Here is a 21,368-nt window from a genome sequence, read left to right on the forward strand (position 1 = left end):
CTTGTGGATCTCAGACAGCTTTAAAGTAAAAGTGAATGAGGGAGAGAAAACTATCCACATATTGCCACCAAGCCAGAGAGAGCAGAGAGAGATGGGTATGATTCAGGAGGCACATCAGGGGAGAAGCCCATTAATTTACTGGAGCCAAGGTTCAAGACAGGAGACATCAATAATACCTACAGCCTCAGGTGTCTTGGTGCAATGAGCGCCCAAAGCACGCATGAAACATCTGAGTGCCGCTATAAGGAAGGAAATGCGGCCTGAGAGGTATTGCAGAGACTTGGTAGAACGTGACTCACAGCTCGAATATGACAACGGAAGGAAACAGAGATGAAAGGAAGCCATGAAGTCAAATGGCACATCGAGGAAATATGTTCTCATGAGGAACTCCAGAAACCAGGGTGGGGCAGCATAGAAGGTGGGGACTGAGGAAGAAAGAACAGACGCTGCACTGCGGGGCGGGCGCTCTCACAACTGACCGCTCAGCCGAGGGAAGACGTGCTGCTGAGAATGGCTGACGTAGGGCCTTAAAGTGTGCAAAGCACCGATGTATGTTAGCTCTTTGGAGCCTCCCAAGCCCCCTGTGAGGCAGGCACCCCAGGTGTTACCTTTCTCCTTCTAAAGATTTGAACCGAGGTCATCCTGACTCGAGCCCAGTGAGGCGCTGGACCACAACTAAGGGTGCTCAGATTTCACTTCTGACGCTTATTCTATCCATGCGAGTTACCTCTCTAAGCCTCAACTTCTTCATCGATGAGATGGGGAGAATCAGAGCCCATCTCACCCGATCAAATGAGTGGACAGCCCCCTGCAGGTCCTATTATTCTTACTGTCATAGTGTCAGTCATCATTACCGTCCTGTCTGTCTGTCCCGCACATCTGCTTTTAGCACTCCAGAAGAGTGAGCTTTTGTGGTTATTTTATGCTTCTACTCTGGTGCCACTGAGAGGAAGGTTTATAAAAATCGTGCATAAAGACACACGGCACCAGACCCTTTCTAACTCCTAAGTGTCTGCTTGGCAGGGCAGCCAAAGCTGCAGTGGGTGCCTTCTTCATTTTGTGGCCTGTATCAATGGGTGAAGGACTGGATGAATGGATAAAAAGCATTTATTAAGTGCTTCCTATGTGCCAAGAAATGGAGATATAAATAGAAAAGTCAGACAGTCCCTGCCCTTACAGAACTCACATTCTGATGGAGGAGACAATGCACATTTTAGCTGCAAGTCAGATGGAAAAGTCCCATGGTCCTTAGGGGCAGCGGCCAGGTTTGCATCTTCTCAGGTCTCTCAGCAGCAGGTGGGGAGCAGTTTGACAGCGTTGGTGCCAGAGGTGACACAGGGACTGTGTTGTGCAGCTTTCAGTGGTGGCTTCAAAGACCAAGCTAGAGGCAACCTATTAACAAATCAATAAGCACAGATTATACACCTACTATGTGCTGTCACAGCACAGCTGACCATGTCAATGCCTTGTTCCGGAAGTCAGAACTGTCCCCACTTACCTTCAGGGTGTGACACAAGCATCTACAGTTAGCCTGGAGTTTGTAGGTTAAAGAAGGAAGTGGGGTTCACTGCCAGGAAAGAGGAGAGGAGGTGACAGAGACACCTCGGGAGAGATGATTTGGAAGAGGTGCTTTGAGAGGCATCCTAAAGCCTCAATCAGAGAAGAACAGAAAGACTGTGTAGAAGCAGGGAATGCCCAGTCCAGCCTGGGTGGTACCAATATGCAGTAGACCCAGGTGGCATGGTTGGAGGCCTCTGTCCATTGGCCTTCAGCATCACATTCAGCAAGTGATGAGCAGCCACGAGGGTTGGGAATCTGGGGTAGAAGACAGCCTCCAGTCAACCTGGTGAGCGATGAGGTCAAGACAACCAGCAGAGGAAGGCTAGGCCCCAGCAGGGGAGATGTACTGGCAAAGCGGACAGGAGCCACTTGAGTGGAAGCTGCAAGGACATCAGAGGAACACCAAAGGAAAGATGGAAGGACAGGTGGGGGGTGATCTGTGAGGGTTGTCAGAATCCTGAAGTGTGGAGGCCAAACTGGACTATTCCAGGAGAGCCATAGGGTGATTATTCCTATGGGTGTGGCTGAAATGGAGTCAGAAGTGGAGGTCCTGAGAGCTGAGAAAAGTGAGGACTGCTCTGTTCCCCTCCCCCCACCCCACCGCTCACCTTCTGTTGATTTTATTTTTTGAAGACAGGAATTGTTTCACTGTCTTTGTGTCTTCAGTGTCTAGAGCATTTCCTGGCACATACTAAAGGCTTGATGGATGGATGGGAGGCCAAGGTATCTAAGAGGAAATCCTGTACAGGTGAAGATTGACATCCTCAATGATAAGGACAGGAGTTGGGATGAAGAGGAAGACCACGGACCAAGTACTGAATTGCTTATGAAAGGAAAGACAACGTTCTGGAGCCAGCATATGACACTGACATCGAGATGCGCCAGTGTAGATGTATGGAATGAGCCTCCAAAGAGGAGGAGGGGAGCCCAGGTGAGGATGGGACAGGGCGGGCGCTTCTCACATTGACTATGCAGCCTAACTAGTCAGTTCAGTGATTTATTGAACAACCTTAAGCACTGACTCAGACTCTCAGAGCAAAAGAATAGCTCCTAGACCTACCATGACCCTGACCAGAGAATTCTCAGCTCCTTGAACCTGAACCAAGCTTCAGGAGCCAAACCTTAGGATAATTGGTGTTTACTTTCTTTTGGGGGAATGTGTGTATTGGGGGGTGCTATGTCTTTTTATAATAGTTGCTAAAATCTGGGGTGGGGCTGTGTGTGTATGTGTGTATGTGAGCCCAGTTGAGACATGTTGGGCCCTCCTTGGCTCCCCCCGTTTGGGCTCCCAACGTGGCCTCCTCAGAGCTTCGCAGGGGAACAGAAAGCTCTTGCCAGAGGTTGATTGGTTAATTATCCTCTAGTCATCTAAATGGTAAATGGGGGAGTCAGATGTTATGAAGTAATTACATGTCTAGTCCCAGCACTACAGATAAAAACTAGGCTGTCTTTCTAAATTGGTGGCAAGCTACAAAGTGGAAGGGAAGATGAAAGCATCGGCTGCCCTGAGAAGCGTCAGCTTTGCCTCCGTCCTTCCTGGGGTAGACAGTGGGGGAGAGGACCATGTCCCAGTCATCTGAGCTAGGCTGGAACAGCTCAGTCCCGCTCTCCCACAGCTGCTCCAGCAGCGGCCTGAACGTTTCCAAAGTGCCTTTTGTCCTTCTCGGTCCCAGAGCAGAGGTCTATGATGGGATAATGAAAGGAGAGCTGGAAGGAGCCAGAGGTTTGCCAGGTGAAGAGAATGAAGCCCAGAGGAGTTCATTGACTCACCCAAGGTCACTCTGCCAGAGAACGGGGCTCAACTTCTACTCAAACAGGAGCAAGTTGACTCCTCTTCTCTCTCCCCACATCCTGCTCCAAGGCAAGAGACACGCTCTGGACTTCAGCCTCCTCATCTGAAAAGGAGGGGGTTGGCCTAGCTGGCCTCTGTGATGCCTTCCAGGCTAGATGGATGATCCCATAATCCTTTGGGGCAGGCACTGCAAGCGTGTGAATCTTGTTTGAGCCTAATACGATGAATGGCACTCAGCAAACTACAAAATAATCATGCCTTTGACACGAGCTTTGTCCTATCTGAAACAGACCCTCAGAATGTTAGCAGAAATTAAAAAAAAAAAAAAAAAGCTGAATACACACATGGAGTGGACAGCCCCTATGGTGAGAGATAACGAAACCAAATGAAGGTTTCCTGAGGAGGCCCGGAGGCTGAGCAGCTGTTTGCTGTAAAGCTGCGTGTGCTGGAATCCTTGGGATCCGGGCATTTACTAAACGAGGGAGCTGTTTGTACTCAGGGTCAGAGTGAGGAAGATTTGTTTAACGTCCAGCTCCACTCTCCAGAGCCCGATGAGAAGCAGGAAGTGTGGGGCGGCAGTCGGACCGGCCCTGGGTGGGCGGGACCAAGCATTTTCAGGAAAGGAATATCCATAGAAAAAGAGACAGAAAGTATCCCTGTGGCCTCAGACCTTGGAGAGTGCCCACAAGTGGGGAGCTCCGGGCACACCCAAAGATGAGATTATGACTTCACAGGCAACCCTGAGACAGGAGGGGTTGTGACTCATGCTTGGCATGGGAAAATGGCAGGGCAGGCTGCCCTGTGACACAAGGGAAAAGACAAGGGAGAAGAGTCGGGGTCCGGGAATCTTAGGGGCAAAGGATGGTATTCCTCTCCTAGGCCCCTCTCTTTGAACACCCCACAACCTCACCACGTTCTCCCTGTTATAGCCAAGTCAACAGGTACTTATTAAGGGCCTGGGAACTGGGCTAAGTCAAACACACGCAGCTGCTGTCATCCGAGGAGCACGCGGACACTCTAAGGATGGCTGGGAATTCGCAGCTCCCTATCCCCACCACTCTCCACCATGGCCCACCTGGAGTCTCCCAGGGTGGATGGCAACGAGGGAGAGCCCCCCACAGGGCACCCAAAGAGGGACTGGCCAGACGGGCCTTGTTTGGGGCAATTTTCATTCCATTCAAATACAACATTCTGACTAATAAAACATTCTGGCTAATGGTTTGTGCTCACTGAACACTTTCCTTCCCAGAAGCCTTATCTCTCATCTCCTCCTGGGTCTGCCTCTGCTCAGCGGGCTTCCTGAGGTTTTCCTACTCTCCTCTCCTTGGCCGCTTTCCTCAGGAGAATGGCTCCCCTTTGCAACGCTTCCCTGACCCAATCTGCAGTCACTCTGATGTGTCTTGCCGCAGACTTTTAGGGCACAGGTTGGAAAGCATCTCTCCAAGCCCCCCGAACCTTGTCTAGAGGAGAAATGTTGCCCAGATTACCCTCAGAGGCAGGGAGGTGAGCTACCTGAGTACTAATGACCCAGCTTCCTCTGGGGGGTGGGAAGGGGGGAAGGGGGGAAGGGGGGGGTCTGGGCACAGGAATCATTATCAGCCTGACCCCCTCAGGACACCTTCACCACCTGGAGACTAGTCCCTGTTCCCTGTCCCTCCTGCACCTGACCGGCCAGCACCAGAAGGCCAGTCCATGCCTCGAGGCCCCAGCGCCCTGGCCTGGGACACCCTGGCCTGGGACACCCTGGCCTGGGACGCCCTGCTGGTTCACCCTGTCCTGTGATGTCAGAGTGCATGATGCAACTGCGCAAGCATACTGATCACACCTATCCATTTGCCAGGGGGAGGGGGGAGGGCGTTTCTTTCAATCAGAACTTCCTCTTTCCTTCTCCAAATGGTTCTCCAATGCCAGAAATGATCCATAGAGTCCAACGAGGCCTCCCTCCGCCCCAGCCCAGAATCAGCCTTGCCCAGCGTCAGATACCCAGGCGTTTTCCTGAATTCTCCTTGGCCTTCCTCAGCTGCTGCCCTCCATTCTACCCAATGGCCAAGCTGGACTGGTTGGCACCATCTCCAATCCGATGCCTTTCCAAGGAAAGGGGCCTGCCCTGCTGCCAACACGTGCAGCCGCACTCTGGACGCCAGGACCCAGAGTCCCTCTTGGCCGGGCCGGGTGCGTGGGCAGGTGCGTGGCCGGGTGTGCGCTCTAAGGGGCGGCAGGGCCCAGCACCGACCCTCCCGCGATCCCATCCCATGCACGGGTCCCTCGCTCCTTCCCAGGTGCGGGCTCCCCTGCCCTTGCACCGACCCCAACGCCCGGGACAGCAAAGAGGCAGACGTCCCGTGCACATGGGGGCCTCAGTTTCCTCATCTGTAAAACACGAGGGTGGGAGTGGAGGCCCCAGGGCTCCGGCCTCTGTCCACCAGCGGTCAAAGGCCCCTGGCTCGCGGCTGCCGCCCTCCCGGCCCCGCCCAGTTCCCCCGTCCCGCAGCCCGTGATACTCCGTCCCCTGCGGCTCCGCCCCGCACCGCAAGGTGGCGCCGCCGCTCGCCCTCGGCCGGCCCGAACCCTCCGGAGGCGCCCGGTCCCCGCCCTTCCCCTCCCCCTCGTGCCTTCCTCGGGAGGGGCGGGGCCAGGAGGCGGTCGGGGGCGGGGCCTGCGGGCGCGCAGGCGCAGAGGCTCGCGGCCGGAGGCACAGGCGGCGCGCGGGCGGGCGGGGCTCAGAGTGGGCTCGGAGCTGCGGTTGGCGGGAGTCCCGCGAGAGCCGGAGCCGGGAGCGGGGGGCGCGCGGGGCGGCGGCGGGAGCCGGGGCCGGGCGGGGACCATGATCCCCCCGGAGGAGGCGGCCGCGGCGGCGGCGGCCGGAGCGGCCGGGACCCCCCAGGAGCGGGCGCGGGGCCGGACGCGGGGCCTGCTGCGGGACATCCGCACCCCGGTGCGCCGGGAGCCCTTCCAGGAGCGCTACGGCCTGAGCCCGGGCCGCGAGCTGGGCAGGTGAGCGGGGAAACTGAGGCACGGGCCGAGACCGGAAGCCCGCCGGGGGCGGGGCCTGGGCCGCGGTCGGCTCGGACGCTTCCCGGTCTGGACGGGCCGGGGTCCGGGGAGGCCCATCTGGGCTCCGTGCGGCCACTGCCCGGGGCGCCCGCGGGTGTGTGAGCCGGGGCCGGGGCCGGGCGGCCGGAGCCTCCCTCCCTCCGAGAGCCGCCGGCCGCGCACTGCGTGGAGGGGGCGAGGGGCCGCGGATGCGCCGGCCCGGGTGGGGGGCTCGGGCCCTCGCGGCTGGGGGAGGACGAGCCGGGGAGCAGGAGGACCCCGGTGCGAGCCCCACCCCCCAGCCTGAGTGAGAAGAGCTTTTATCCCCACCCGTGCATCCTGCCCCCCTTGAGAAAACAGGAGAAGGCGTGTTACACCGCGGAGCGTCGCCCCCGGGTGCCCTGCCCGGTGCCCTCGGATCGCGGCGGCTCTTCCCCGCAGGTGACCGCCCGGCTGTCATCGCCCCGCTTGTTCCGCTCGGCCCGGGTCCTGTCCGCCCCCCGAGCCCCTCCGAAGCGGTCACCGGCTCACTGACCATCGCAGGTCCCCGCCGGCCCCGGCTCTGCGGCCAGAAAGCCTGCCCTGCTCCCGGCCCCCCTGTGCCCCCAGCACCAGACACGGGGCCCGCATACAGCAGTGCTTTAATAAATGCTCCGCGGGGAGCCCGAGGCTCGCACGTGTGTTATGATGGGGCGAGGAGCGGGCAGAGACCGGGGGAGAAGGGGGGCAGGGTGGCCCAGGGGTGCTGTGGCAGGAGGTGCCTTCTGCTCAGATGCTTGGAGGTGGGCAGCAGGATTCCAAGATTGGCCCGGCCCTGTGGGAGGGGTCTGAGACAAGTGCAGCACCCACAGGGAGCCCACCTCCTGATAGGGAAGCAGCAAGCTCCCACAAAAGGACCGGGAGGAGTGGGGGAGGGGGCGGCATTCTGTAATGGGGTTGGGGTGCTGGTGCCTCTTAGATTTCTTAGAGGGAAATCTTGCTTGTGAAAGTGAATCCTTGTAAGAACATTGATCTAAGATCATAGCCTAAATTACCGGGTAATTAGTGTTTTAAACAATCATCTTGTTTGCGAAAACAGTTTGGCAGAGCAGGGGTGTGGGACTCAAATAGAAACAGGTCCCTGTGGGCCACGTGTTGACTTAGAAAACCACAAGTGAACATTATCTACGTTGTGTCCTATTTTCATTTTGCTCAGTTGTTTCTCAATTCTGTTGTAATCTGGTTGGGACCGCAGGCGCTCAGGTTGGGGGCATTGAGTGTGTCATCTCTGGTGTAGATGGAGTTTGACATAATTCTTTATTATTAGGACATTGGTAATTTAGGGTGGTAATTTGATCAATTCAAAATTAAATATGCTCTTTTTTCCTATTTAAGAATATGGTGCCTTATCTAATTTTGTGATTCGTCTGACTGACTGAATATGACTCTGACCCAAGGAAATGAACATACATCCTCGATCGGCACAGTTGATTTTTGGACGGGCCCTACTGACGTAGTTTTTAAAAATTCTGTCTCCAGGAAATCTGTGGTCACCTAAGTGTATATTTTTTTTATTCAATTGCAGAGGCAAATTCGCTGTGGTAAGAAAATGTGTCAAGAAAGATTCTGGAAAAGAATTTGCAGCAAAATTCATGAGAAAAAGAAGAAAAGGCCAAGAGTGCCGGATGGAGATAATTCATGAGATTGCAGTCCTTGAACTGACCCGGGACAACCAGCGGGTCATCGACTTGCACGAAGTCTACGAAACCTCGTCAGAAATGATCTTAGTGCTGGAATAGTAAGTGCTCTTCCTTAGACGGAAACGTCTAGAATTGTCTGTAGGAGGCGGCGAGACAAGGGAGCTCCTGGGGCCGCCCTTGCCCCTTTCCCTGCCCGTCAGACTTCAGTTTTTCACATCCAATTCTTCTCTTAAATAGCGTAAAGGTGCTTTGAGTAGTAGACGTTCTTCACAAGCCCAGCGATCAGGGCTGCACGTGAGAAACCTCCTCACGTAGTCAGATGCTTTCTGTACAGAGTCTCCTTTTAGGAAAATATATTCTCCAAGACCTAGTGTCCGGAGAACGAGGGTGGCCCCTCCCCCCCAGAAAGTTCCCGCCATGGAACAGGAGAGAGGCCAGTTTTGTAAATAGCAGACAGGCAGAAGCACAAAGTGGAGAGTTGGAGGGGCCCCCTAAGACAGCCCCTCCCCCAGAGCCTCTAGAGGCACCCCACCCCAGGATACTGAGTCTGACTCTTCCTCTGCTGCTTTGGCTCTTCACTCCTTCCTGAGGCTCAGCAGAACTAGCCTGTCTCTTTCTGTGTAGGACGGCCCTTTGGGTACTTGAAGGGGGCGAGCCTGGTCCCCATATGACATGGAATCCAGGTCCTGCACAGTGAGGTACCCAACGCACAGTGCCCAGCTGAAGACAGCTGGGAGCCCTACGGTGGCCATGGCCGCGGCCCTCCCGCACATCCCCAAACTGCCCTCGATCCAGGGGGCTTGCAGGCCGGTGAAAGCCTCTTTGAACTTTTGCAGGTTTTTGTACCCAAATGCAGACATTACGTTTGTCCCTACTGAACTTCTTCTCGTTAGTTCTGAGAGCCTGTCAGGACCCTCCTGGAGCCTGTCCCTGACACCCGTGGTGTAGCTCTTGGTGTCAGCTGTATGCTGGGTGAGCAGACCGCCTCGGGCTCTATCTAAGTCATGAATAGAACTGTTCCACAGCTGGGGCCAGGGACAGATCAGACAAGTCCTGGGATTCAGCGAACGTGTCCAGAATTCAGGTGGTTACAGCTCGCCCCCATTCAACCAGATGGAGGTTTTATGGAAACCTGTTTTTCTGTTGGATGGCTTTTCAAAACAAAGGATCTGAAGTGAGAAATGCCTCCCTATGGAAAGTGTGTTCCACAGATGACCCAGGGCTATGGGAATACTCATACTCGGGACTAGGAGTCCAGAACCTGGGAATTTTCTAAAACCTAAGTTCTTAACAGGGATCCTGTCCCTACAAGAACTCTAGTGCCATGTAACATTGTAACAGAAATTGTCTCAAGATTTTCTACCCAGTCCTCCTCCTCCTCCTGGCTGTCCCCAAGGTCTGTTAGAATCAAACATTTTCATTTTAAGGCGGGAATTTCTTAACCTTGAGTCCGCAAATGCTTAAGGAGTCCTAGGTCCATAAACTTGTATCGAGGGGAAAATGACATCTTGATCTTAAACTCTTAACTGAAATTCCTTCAGTTATTAATTAAATTCTTTTAACCTCTAACTGAAATTCCTTTCAATGATTGAATTATTCGGTTTTACCAGACAGCCCCACAGGTCCATCTCACACACAGAGCCATGCACGCACACACACATCCATAAAAATGTGGGAACTGGACATTGGGAGGAAGGCGATGTTGATGCAGAGGTTACCAGCTGAAGGGCTTTGCTTAGATAGGATGACAGGAGCTCCCCCGTGGTGGAGTTTAAAACCAGGCGGATTTCCATTTCTGGGTTTGTGGCATTAGCTTTATTTAGGTTTGCCAGGCTCCTAGTGACCCCAGTCCCAGCTCTGGCTTCTCACTCGCCACCACTCTCTCTCTTTGTTTGGGAGTCTTAGGCTCTCACTTTTTACCTCTCTCCAATTCCAAGGATTTATTTTAACAAGATCAGCTGTCAGAATCTGGCCTCTTCCTCTTAGACCTCAGGCCCTGTGTGTGCTCAACAATCTAGCCCTTTCTCTCCATCTCCTGACTGCCCACGAGTCTTCTGGTACTGTCCCCCATGCCTGGAGTGCTCTCTCTCCTCACCTCAGCCCCAGCTTCTCTCAAGTCCCAGCTGGCACCCCACCTTCTGCCAGAAGCCTTTTCTAGTGCTTTCCTTCTGAGAACCGCCCCCCCCACTTGTTTGCTTGCCCTTCCTCCAATTAGATTGGGAGCTCCTCGAAGGCAGGATTGGTTTTCTGCCTTTCTTTGTGTCCCCAGCACTTGGCTCAGTGCTTGGCACGTAATAGGGGCTTAAAGTGCTTCTTGGCATGGTTTGAGAAGCTTTGGACATAAATTTGTAGCACTACAAGGTATAGAAGCCGCTAGTTACTCTGGAAGAAAATTGGATACCAAAGGGAGGGTTTTTCAAGGTCTTTGACAGAGCAGCATTTTCAGATGTCTTTTCTAAATGATTCCATCAAACTCCCATTTTTACTCCTTCCAGGGAAGTCTCTTCCCTTGTGTCCTGCCCTGCTTACAAGACACAGCAGGTCTTCCCTTCAGAGCTGGTCTTGAGAAGGCAAGTCAGAGTCGGGGTCAGAGCAGTGGTGCCACGTGAGGGGTCAGTCGCTCAGGCAGCTGTTGCAGGTGTGGGGAATTCTCTAGGAAAAGTATCACCACTTAGTAAGAACTCGAACCTTCCCAAACAGTGAAGATTCCAGCTAGTGTGTTTTAGGAAATCGTTGGGTACTATTTCTCAGAAAAAGGGACAGAGTTGATGACTGGGAAATCCCCAAGTGTATCGTAGTTAAGCCTCAAGACGGCATTCAGAGACAGCAGAGGTGATGCATCTGCCTGCCTGCTCGACCTCCACCCTGCCCTCTCCCCTCTGGGAGAGGGCCTTTGACATTCACCCATAAAATGGGATGACCTTTGAGGTCCTTCTGCCTGTAACTTCCTGAGCTCATGTAGGCAGGTACCACCTTGACTATGGGGAAAACCTTTTTTTTCTTTATAACTTTTCCTCATTTCTGGATTTCCTTTAACTTGCTGTGGTGCCTTATAGATAGAGATGCCTTAATTTTTCATGTGGTAAAACCTTCTTTCTTGTAGCAAAATACCACATTTCTTCCACAGTCATCTTTGTCGTTCACACAGTTGTTTTTCGTGCATAACATCCGTGCATAACTTTTTTCATTCCAAATAAATCTGAATTTAAGAGAACAGCTTCTTTTTAGACCAGGATCTTAGTGATGCTGCCCTCTTCCATACACGGAGTCCTGTGGAAGCCTGGCCAGTTGTTCAGGCTTCCCCAACGGCTCCGGAGGCAGCCAAGCACATGGAGCCTGAGCCCCAAACTCAGGGCTTGGGACCCCTGAGTCAAAGGCCCTTTGTGTGACAACAGGAACAGCACTTATTAGCTTATCTTGAAAAAGCACAAGATTCTGGTTGTGTTGGAGGTAGTTTTGGCACCTCCTGTGTGAGTCGCCTTCAGACATAAAGGGTGACTGCCCAGAAGAGGGTTTGGGTCTCAGGGTTGAGATCACGTTAGTGTGAAATGCATCAGTTTTGCTTGAGGATGTAGCATGGGCTCATTAAAGACTGACTACATCATTGGGTTGTACTGACCACAAATGCCAAGCACACGGTTACAGCTGCCTTCTCAGAATAGAACATAGTTCCTTATTAGAATTGCCTTTTTTAATTGTAAAGAAATCTAAACCAACAGATTATTATACATTGTACTTTAAATCCCCTTCACAATGCTAGTCTGCGATTTTGTGCCACTCCATGTGGCTTAAATGGCAAAACCAACACTCTCCAACTGCCGTTTGTCCCTAGTGCCGCTGGAGGTGAGATTTTTGACCAGTGTGTAGCTGAGAGAGAAGAAGCCTTTAAAGAGAAGGATGTCCAGAGACTCATGAGGCAGATTTTAGAAGGAGTCTCCTTTTTACACTCCCACAACGTGGTTCATCTTGATTTGAAGGTGAGATTTCATTTTCTTATAAACTTCATTGTGGAAACTGACCGGGGAAGTGGCCACGCCCTTGTGGAATGTTCCGTGCCAGGCGCAAGGGAGCCAGTGTGGGTGCCGAGTCTCCTTTGGGACCAGGCTATGAGGGGAGACACTTAGAGGTCACAGCCAAACAGACCCCTCATCTGCAGTGGTGCCCCACCTTCTCTCCTCAGCCCTTCGCTGTCTAGCTCTGACCTTGTCATTCCACCAGCGCTGCTCTCCCCAAAGTGACTAATGACCTAGTTACCAATCCCGGAGCCCCTTCACAGTTCTCCGCCTCAGCCTCCCTGCAGCCTCGGACGCTGTCAGTCACTCTTCTCTCCAGGTTTTTAGTTCACTCCTCCTTTTCTCCTTTGCTGGATCCTCTTCCAATCACACCTTCTAACTGAGGGTTCCCTTCTCCCTCTTCTGGCTTCTCTGGGTCATCTTATCAGCTCTTTGAATTTAATGGCCATTCCCAGGTCTCCCTGTCCTGCCCTAGTTTCTCCACTGACCTCCAGTCTCACATCTCCAGCTGCCTTTCAGACACCTTGAACCAGACATTCAGTAGACATCTTGAGCTCTCATCTCCAAAACAGAGTTCATTCTCTTTCCCCCTAAACCGTCCTTCCCCCATGGCTCACAGCCTGGCGGTCCTCCTAGACCCCCACCCCCTTATCCAATATGGTGCCAAACACTGTCCATTTTGCCCTCTTATCATCTCCTGAATCCCCTCTCCCCTTCTCTCCTCTGACACTGTCACCCCCCTCCCCTGGTGCAGGCCTTCATCTTCTCACTCCTGGCCTGTGGCTGTAGCTGCTGGGGTGCCTGCCTGCCTCCAGCCTCCCCCCACTCCAGTCCTTCCATTCATCCACGTCACACCCCCTCCTCATTAGACTCCAGTGGCTTCCTTTACCCTCTAGGAGCAAATATAAAACATTCTGCTTGTCATTCAAAGCCTTCATGACACAGCCCCTGCTATGTCAGACTGTCAGCTTCCTGAGGACAAGGACTATCTTTTGTATCCCCAGCACTTAGCGTCGGGCCTGGCACATAGTAGGGTGCTTAATAAATGTTGATTGATTGCTAGATGGTCATACAGATAACCCACAAACATTATTCTAGGAACTAAAGTGTAAAGAAAAGTGAAAACAGCCCCTGCCATCCAGGGAGAGACAACATGGACCTCCACAGATCTTAGACCCACTGTATATGAAACAGCTACTGGGTGGGGGTGGGGGCGGAATCAGGAAAAGCTTCTTGTATGAAGATGTTTGAGTTAAGCTCTGAAGGAATTTGGGTGTTGTGATAGAAGCATGGAGGGGGTGCATTTGCCTCGGGGCACAGCCAGTGTAAAGTCGGGGTGGGGGGAGATTGAGTGCCCCATGTGAAGACAGTGAGGAGGACAGTGTGGCTATGCTCCAGTGAGTGCAGAGGGGTCCTGGAAGTAGGGCTGGGATGGGTCAGATTTGTATTTGAGCAGAATCTCAGATTGGAGTGGGGAGATGCTGCACAGAAGCCTCTGGCAGTAAGGGGTGAGGACCAGGGGAGGGGCCCTAGAGAGGACCTGGGGGGGGGGGGGTATGGGTGGAACATGAGGCTGGGAGAATGTCAGAGCCGGCCACGGCAGTTGGAATGGAAGTCCGATGAGGGCTGGGAGGCCTCTGTCCATCCTGTTACTGTGGGGCCGACCCTCCGGGGCCTCCTGAGGTTCAGAACAGCAGCAGTGACACATCGAGCTGGGGGGGCTTTCCCTGCACCCTCAGGTGGCACTTGCATTGTAAAGGCTGGCCCATGTACCTCATGGGAGAGTTCCTTCAGCCCCTTAGTCCCTGGCCAGGTGCTGGGCTGAGCTCTGCCTGCTGGAGCTCCACCTCAAGACCCGAGGGCCAATCCGTTTGTGTGACCTCTGCTTTCCTTAGTTTCCCCAGCTGTACAACGGGGATCATCGTAGCTCCTACCTCCCAGGTTAGTTGTGAGGATCTAATGAGATAACTGTAAAGCACTTAGCCTGGTGTCAGGCGCAGAGTGGGAGCCGTGAAAATCCCCCAGCAGGAATGGGGAGGCCCAAGCCAGCCTGGGCTTCGCTATGGGGTAGGAGGGCACCTACCTCGATAAAACTACACTTGATAAAACCAAGCTGGCTTCCCCTTTGCCAAGAGTCTGTTTAGAAAAAAGTCAGGAGGTAGGCAGACAGACCCCAGTTCCATTAAAGAGAGATGCACCCTGCAGAAGGCCCAGTTTAGACCTCCAGAGCTGCCCAGGTGGTACCCCCTGTACCATGTCAGGTGCCTCTGCTCCAAGCTGTGCCACATCTACAAAGCACCCATGATGCCCTGAGGACATTTGTGGCCAAGGAGGCAATTCTGGAGGGTCTCCAGTGAAAATGATTCGGTGAGATCTGATATGGGGGAGTCCATGTGGGCACCAAGGTCAGGGGGCTTGGCCAGTGCTCAAGTGTTCCTGCCACCACCAGGATGTTTTAGCAGTGAGCAAGCCCGAAATGAAATGGTGGGTGCAGTTCGGAACACCCCATTTTAGAGAGAGAAGAGTGGAGAAGGAGGCCCCAAGGGCAGAGCTCTGAGCCCTGGGCAGAAGCGTTTAGGGACTGTCAGAGCTCCCTGGTTGTGATGGGTCTCCCTGGTGCCCACCACTAGCGTCTGGCCTGGCCCTGGGTCCCCAGTTCCAGACGTTAACTCTTGAGGCAGCATTTCCTTGAAGCCATCCCTCTATCCCCCCACCCAACCATCCCCATTGCTGGGGGGGAGGAGGGGAGGGCGCTGGCTCTGAGGATTTGAATAAATTGTTCCTGAATTTCCAGAACCAAAAATGAGCTTTTTGAAAGTGCAATCCAGGCCAGATGAATAGGTATTTTTCTGCGGGGATGAATCATTCCAAAGAAGACATTTCCCATAAAAAGCCATTGCATGAGAAATAGAAGTCTCAGTAAAGTTGTTTATTCAGTTGCAGCTTCCTCTTCGATCCCAGGGCTTCAGGGGCCTAAGCAGCCCCTTCCAGAGCAGAGAGACATTTCCCGGTATCCAGGGTGGGTGCCTGGCTTGGAAGGGTGGCCCGCTCCGTGGCAAGTAGCAGCCAGGATCTCAGCAGGAGAGAAGATGGGGCTGAATCCAAAAGAGAGAAATTCCGGGTTAAAAAACCAGCTTCCCAAATACCGAGGGAAGGCTTGGAGGAGAACAGTGCCTACTACGTGCCAGGCCCTGTGTGTGCTAAGGTCTTGGATAAGGAGGATCTCATTTGATCCTCACAACAACCCTGTGAGGGAGGTGACCGGCCCAGTGCCCTGTCTGCTGTGGCCGCCTGGCTCCTCAGAAGAGTGGGAGAGCATCCCCCAAAGCTCCTACTAGGAGAGGCATAGAGGTGATGTTTCCACCGGATGCTGACCAGGGGTCACACAGAGAGACAGGTTGGCACCAGCACTCCCTGGACCCCCAGCTCCCCTCAGACCCAGCCCAGGACCCAGAGCCCAAGAGCCTTGGGGAGAACCAGGCTTCCAGCCCAATGCCTTTGGCCATCTTCCCCGGGAGATGCAGCCTGGGCCCTACTCTTGCAGCTGCCCCTGAAGGCAGCTGGAAAAAGGAAGCCTGGTTGAGTCCCAGGCCCTCTCCAGTGGCTCCGCATCAGGCCCTGCTGTGACTGTCTCGGTGGGGAATGACCCCCTGCTCTGCTGCTGCCCCTCAGGACCCTGGGACCTTCCCCAGGTGTTATCTCGCCCAATAGAGGGTGGGGGCCCCAGAGAGCAGGGCCTGGCTCACTTCAAAGTTCGTGCTCCCTGTGCACGGTCAGTGCCCCATTCATTTGTGTATCAGACACACTTAGTGCTAAGTGCTGGGCTCCTCTTCTCTGGGAGTGGAGGGCGAGGTGACCCCGTGGTCACTGGCAGGCTGCACTCACAGCCCACGTCGACATTCTCAGAGGGAGCACGATGGAGCAGCTGGTGCTGGCCTTGGGCTTCTGATGTTTGGGATGAGCAGGCCTGCAGCCTCCTCCCAGAACCTCTGTCTCTTTGTCTGTAAAATGGAGCTGGTACCAGCAGCCCCCTCCCAGGGTCGAGCATTGCAGGCCTCACAGTGCTGCGTAAATTATAAGTGGTGAAAGAATTACTGCCTTTGGGTTTGACTCAAAGCCCAGCAGGCTGGTTGTCACTTTACAGATTGGATCATTTTTATGATGTGTTTGGGGATTTTTTTTTTGTTTAGCCCCAGAATATCCTCCTGACAAGCGAATGTCCATTGGGTGATATCAAGATCGTTGATTTTGGCCTCTCAAGAATGATGGAGAGCAGTGAGGAGCTCAGAGAAATTATGGGAACACCGGAATATGTGGGTGAGTGTCAGCGGGGAGTCGTGTTCTAATGACCTGTCCCAGGTCAGTCAGTAAGCATTTATTAAGTGCTTACTGTGTGCTAGGCACTGCACTTTGTGCTGGGGATACAAAGAAAGGCAGGAGACAGTCCCTGCCATAGGCACACTTCCTTTCTAATGGGTTGACAGCAAGCCAGCACACATGTGCAGACAAGCCCCAGACAGGACAAAGGGTCAGTAAGGAGCAGGGGAATTCAGAGGGCCACTGTGGACACGCTCACTGGAGGAGCACCCAGGGAGGGACACCAGAGAGAGTGCCCAGGGCTGAGACATGGAGGACTTTGCTCTCAGAACAGCCAGGACCTCGGGTCGCTGGGTAGAGGACATGTGCAGGAGGGGCAGAAACACCTCCTTTGTTCACTCTTCTGATTCCTGAATGGGGGAGGTGAGGTGACTTGTCCAGGGTCACACAGCTAGTGTGGTCAGATTTGAACGTGGGGTCCTCCTGACTCCAGAGCCAGGGCTTTCTCTATCCACTGGGCCGCCCAGAGGCCCCGATTCTTGAAATCTACTTATTTTTACCTGAAAGAGGAGTTTAGGGAGTAAGGTCCTGACGTTGGAAGAATGTGACATGATGGTGAGGATCGTGTGGTGCAGGAGCTCTTGTCCATGTGCCCAGGCCAGGGGCAGAGCAGGAAAGCCTTTGGGTGGGGCGTCTTCTGAGGGCCATATGGTAGCCCATTAAATGATCATCTTAATTTCAGTAATAGTGCATAAGTCATTCTAAGTATTCTTTTGGGACGATTCTGTACCCCCCCCGAGGAATTTTTTTTCTGCACCTAATTTAAATGCTACGTGGTGCTGTTAAAAGTCCCATTGCCTTCCTTCTGCTAAAAAAAAAAAAAATGTGCTCTCCACCAGTGTCCCCTTAACTTGTACAGATAGCAGGCTTCTCCAGGCCTCTGTCAGAGGGTCATTCAGCCAGAGCATTTCCCCGGGCAGGCCCAGGTTTTCTGTTATCTTCACTGCTAATTTTTATCTTGCCTTGGGAGGGGTAAGTGAATTGAAAAGATTGAAAGAATTTCAGAGATCTTTTCTGGGGTTTCAAGTAGCTCCTTGGATCAGGCTCTGACATAGCAGAGCATTAATACCGGCAGAGGACTGGGGCTTTACCAGAATCCTAATTATCCCTCAGGACCCTACCATGGGGACCATCTTTAAGGTCTCTGTGGGATGGATTCAATAGAGGAGGGAGGTGTGGTTTAAGACCTTTAACCTGGGGCAAGCTCAGAATGAAGCTGCCTCCTCTGGTGGGCCGTGTGGGAGTAAAAACCTGGAGGCTTTGGTTCTCGCTGACAAACGGCACATGGCAAATCTTACTGGCATCTTAGTGGGCCTCAGCCTCTGACTGAGCCCAGGAAATGGACTTGAGATCCAGATGCAGATGAAGGGCCCCCGAGATGTAATGTTAATGGACAATAGAGAACGGTAAACATCTGTCCACTGGAAAACTGTGGGCGCCTCTGTGGTCCAGGCAGCAGATTCCCTTGAATATCTCCCATAGGAATCTCATGGGGAAAAAAGATAGCTCCCGACAGTATTTGTGGAGATGTCTCCCACCTGGGTTTGAGTTTGGGCTAATTGGAAGATAGGTGTTAGCAACAGCTTGTTAGGTCTAGAATCAGAGTGAGATGGCCCGACTTGGAGTTGTCATCTGTCTCCTGGAATGTTAAAGAGAACAGATAGTTTCTTGTGGCTGCTGAGCTCTGACTGCGGAAGCACTGCTTTTCTCCTAACTTCTTTGTCTGCTTTCTCTCTAGCCCCAGAAATCCTCAGCTATGATCCCATCAGCACAGCGACTGACATGTGGTGAGCATTCTGGGGGGCCACTGAGCTATTTTCCTTTTGTGCAGTCACCACAGTTCTGACAGCATTCTGTCTTTGTGTTTCGCATCAGGAGCATCGGGGTCTTGGCGTACGTCATGCTTACGGGAATATCTCCCTTCCTAGGAGACGATAAACAAGAAACATTCTTGAATATCTCCCAGATGAATATAAGTTACTCTGAGGAGGAGTTTGATGCGGTGTCAGAGTCGGCTGTTGACTTCATCAGAGCGCTTTTAGTTAAGAAGCCCGAGTAAGTACATCTCATTTGGGGTGATGTCTGCTGAGCAGTGGTCAGTTTTCCAGTAATCCATGGAGTGGGGCTCTCACCTTCATGAAAGTTGAGATTTCACACTGAAACCTCCACAGGGAGATTTTGAGCAGTGTTCTAAGTACTCTGAACATGGATTTGAGCATTTTCAGGAAAGGTGGTCAGCTTGGTCAGTCCATACACTGCCTGTCCTACATAAGGACTTCTCAGAGATAACTGACTGGGAGTTGGGGTTTTAGTTGGGGGGTGTCCAGTACAAACACTCATGTCGCTCCAGCCTCCTCGTCACAGAGGAATGTTTCTCCTGGATGTAAAAGTCTTAGACATTAAGAAGGTATATACAAATGTACAGTATCATTTTAATGATTCAAGTACAGGCACAGTCCTCTACATTTGGCGACCAGAGCACTTTTCTGCCCCAGGCCCTGCTGAACATCAGATGCAGCCAGCCCCTTAAGCCAAAAGGCATGATATTTTCTTGTTGGTTTGATGCAGGGATCGGGCCACCGCTGAGGAATGTCTGAGACATCCCTGGTTAGCACAAGGCAGCAGCCCAGAGCCTCCCTTCCGGGTCAAGAGTTTGATCGAAGAGCCCAGTGGCCCTCAAGAAGAGGAAGCTTCTGTGCCCGAACCTCCTGCTGAGGCAGAGAAGCCAGAAACAGAGGAGTTGATTGTGGTGGCTTCCTATACGCTAGGGCCATGCCGCCAGTCTGAGAAAGAGAAGAGGGACCCCAAGGCTATCTCCAAGCGGTTCAAATTTGAGGAGCCCCCACTGCTTCAGGAAATGCCCGGAGAGTTCATTTACTGAGCAGGGTCTGAGGTTTAGGGCTTGGCCTTGCTGAAGCTCCTTTCAAGAACACCTGTGTTACTTACAGAACTGGGCCCAGCTTTCCAGTTTCCCTAGGAGGGGTCTCCTAGGCCCAGAGGGCAGTCAAGTGAAGATTGGGGCGGCTGTGCCAAATTAGGTTTTTACTGGGCTGGAAGTTGGATCAAGCTTAGCAAGCAGAGGTGTCCACTAACTGATTTTATACGGAGGGGGCTGGTGTTTGCACTTTTGTTTTTAATACACTTGGTCCTGCTCTCTTTCTTACAAAGACTCTTTATATGAACACATTTGTTTTCTAGGGAAACGTCAAGTGCCAATTAGCCTGAGAGAGAGAGAGAATTTTGCCTTAGATGTGTGCACGTGTGAGGCTTCTGCTGTAGGCTTGAGTGAGTCTATTTCAGTTCAGACTTTTTTAGGATCTTAATTTCAAGGCACAAGATCTTACATTGGTCGTTTTTCTAAGAGTTAGGGCGGCAGCTAGTATGGTTTAACAGCTTGGGGTTTTTGTTTGGGAAGCGTTCTCCTAGTTTGTTTTCCTACAGTTAGACTCTTTCCTGGGATCCTCTTCAACATGGATCTTCAAGTAGAAACTCTGCTTAGATTTTTTCCCCTCTACCGAAGCCAGGTTGATTGGCTGTCATCCCATGAGGTGAATCTGATTTTGTGCACCTGGCCTATCATAGTGTTGCTCTCTTTGCTTCCCCTCCCCCCGGACAAACCAAACTGAATCTTATCCCTGAGGCTGCCAGTAGTGGCTTAGGAGATGTCCCTTGGGACCAGGGTCAGGGTGATCTGATCAGTATGGGGTGGTGGTCAGTGAGAAGACCCTGTTGTTTTCTGAGAAAGGGGAAGAAGGGAAGGTGTGGCTGCCCCAGGGCGCTCAGACCCTACCTTTCCGGGAGGAAGCTAGGACCATCCCAGTGGTTCTGGAACCTTGATTTGCTTTGCCCGAAGAGACTTTCCAACTCCACGGGCTGTTATTGGAGAGGTGGCTCACTCTGAAAGGACTTTTTGTTTTTCAGATGATCCCAATTACTTAAATTGATTAAAGTTGAATGTACATTTGTTAAAATCTGAAGGTCAGTTCCTACGGTGCGTTAGAAAAGCTAAAGAAAAGAAGCCCCTTCCAGTAGAATCCCCTCTTTTCAGCTGTTTGTTCTGGAGCCTCCAAAGCCTCTGTGTCCCATGTCCTCTGGGAACCCTGAAAGTTGGAACCTCAGTATTACGGAGTCTTCCCAGTGTTTTCTTTCCTGTTTAATTTATTTTTTAAATCTGTTCATTTGTCAGTTAGGCTTTTTAGAATTTGTTTCCAGTGTAATTTGACTGAATTGGCCAGTGTAAACAGCTGGTTTGACTGATTCTCTCGCTGTGTGGACTGAGTGAATTGGTTGTCTTGGGTTCCATTTACATGTAGTTTCCTTGGTTGGAGCAAGTGACCAGATATTCCCCAGAATAGAGAAGGTGGGGACTGGGACATCCCAAGTAGGAGAGCCCCCGGGGGGAGGGCTAGGTGTTTGTTAGCAACAAGCTTCTTACCTTCAAAGGCACCAGGAGTCTGGGTCTTTAAAGTGTCACTGTTACAGACTCACTCTTTAATAATGCTTGTATGCAAATTGTGAATTTCTTCGATTTTTGAAGTGACTAGACCTCAGAGTTATCAGATACACAGCAGTGAATCAGATCTTCCCATCCTATTTGTCTTTCTGTTGTTAAATAAACATGGAATTGCAGTTAGTGAATTTGCTACAAGACCAACTTTCTTTTAAATTGGCTGCTTCACAATTTGAAATGTTCTCTTTTTTCTTAATATTTTGTGCCTTAAATTTTGGGGTTTTGTAAGTATTTTTGAGTCATTCATAATTTGTATAAAGTTATTAAAGTTTATTGGTTTGTAAGTTATAAACAGTATGAAAAGTCTTTATATAACAGACCAATTAAAGTAAATATTCCTAGCATTGCTTTACGGAAATGTCACTAACCAGTTTCCTAACACACACATCTAAAGTCACTTGTCA

The 21,368-nt window shown here is 52.1% G+C and overlaps 1 protein-coding gene across 1 annotated transcript; it reads left to right on the forward strand.

The window, feature by feature from the left end:
- Positions 1-1,901: 1,901 nt before the first annotated feature.
- On the forward strand, positions 1,902-21,092 carry STK17A (serine/threonine kinase 17a). The gene is made up of 11 exons (XM_036739692.1): positions 1,902-1,985; positions 4,762-4,855; positions 5,028-5,130; positions 5,373-5,536; positions 5,632-6,346; positions 7,950-8,162; positions 11,897-12,041; positions 16,268-16,394; positions 18,193-18,241; positions 18,330-18,509; positions 19,023-21,092. Exons 1-11 carry the CDS (start codon positions 1,902-1,904, stop codon positions 19,333-19,335), a joined length of 2,187 nt encoding a protein of 728 aa, XP_036595587.1. The 3' UTR covers positions 19,336-21,092.
- Positions 21,093-21,368: the final 276 nt, after the last annotated feature.

Source organism: Trichosurus vulpecula, chromosome 9, assembly GCF_011100635.1.
Source record: "Trichosurus vulpecula isolate mTriVul1 chromosome 9, mTriVul1.pri, whole genome shotgun sequence".
In the NCBI taxonomy this organism is placed as follows: Eukaryota; Metazoa; Chordata; class Mammalia; order Diprotodontia; family Phalangeridae; genus Trichosurus; species Trichosurus vulpecula.

What these genes read in the sequence shown, in the direction of transcription:
- STK17A (XM_036739692.1), top strand. Translation starts at nt 1,902, where the DNA reads ATGTACTGGCAAAGCGGACAGGAGCCACTTGAGTGGAAGCTGCAAGGA. An exon ending in CCGGGCCGCGAGCTGGGCAG is followed by an intron (nt 6,347 to 7,949) that starts GTGAGCGGGGAA and finishes ATTCAATTGCAG; the next exon opens with AGGCAAATTCGCTGTGGTAA. An exon ending in CTTTTAGTTAAGAAGCCCGA is followed by an intron (nt 18,510 to 19,022) that starts GTAAGTACATCT and finishes GGTTTGATGCAG; the next exon opens with GGATCGGGCCACCGCTGAGG.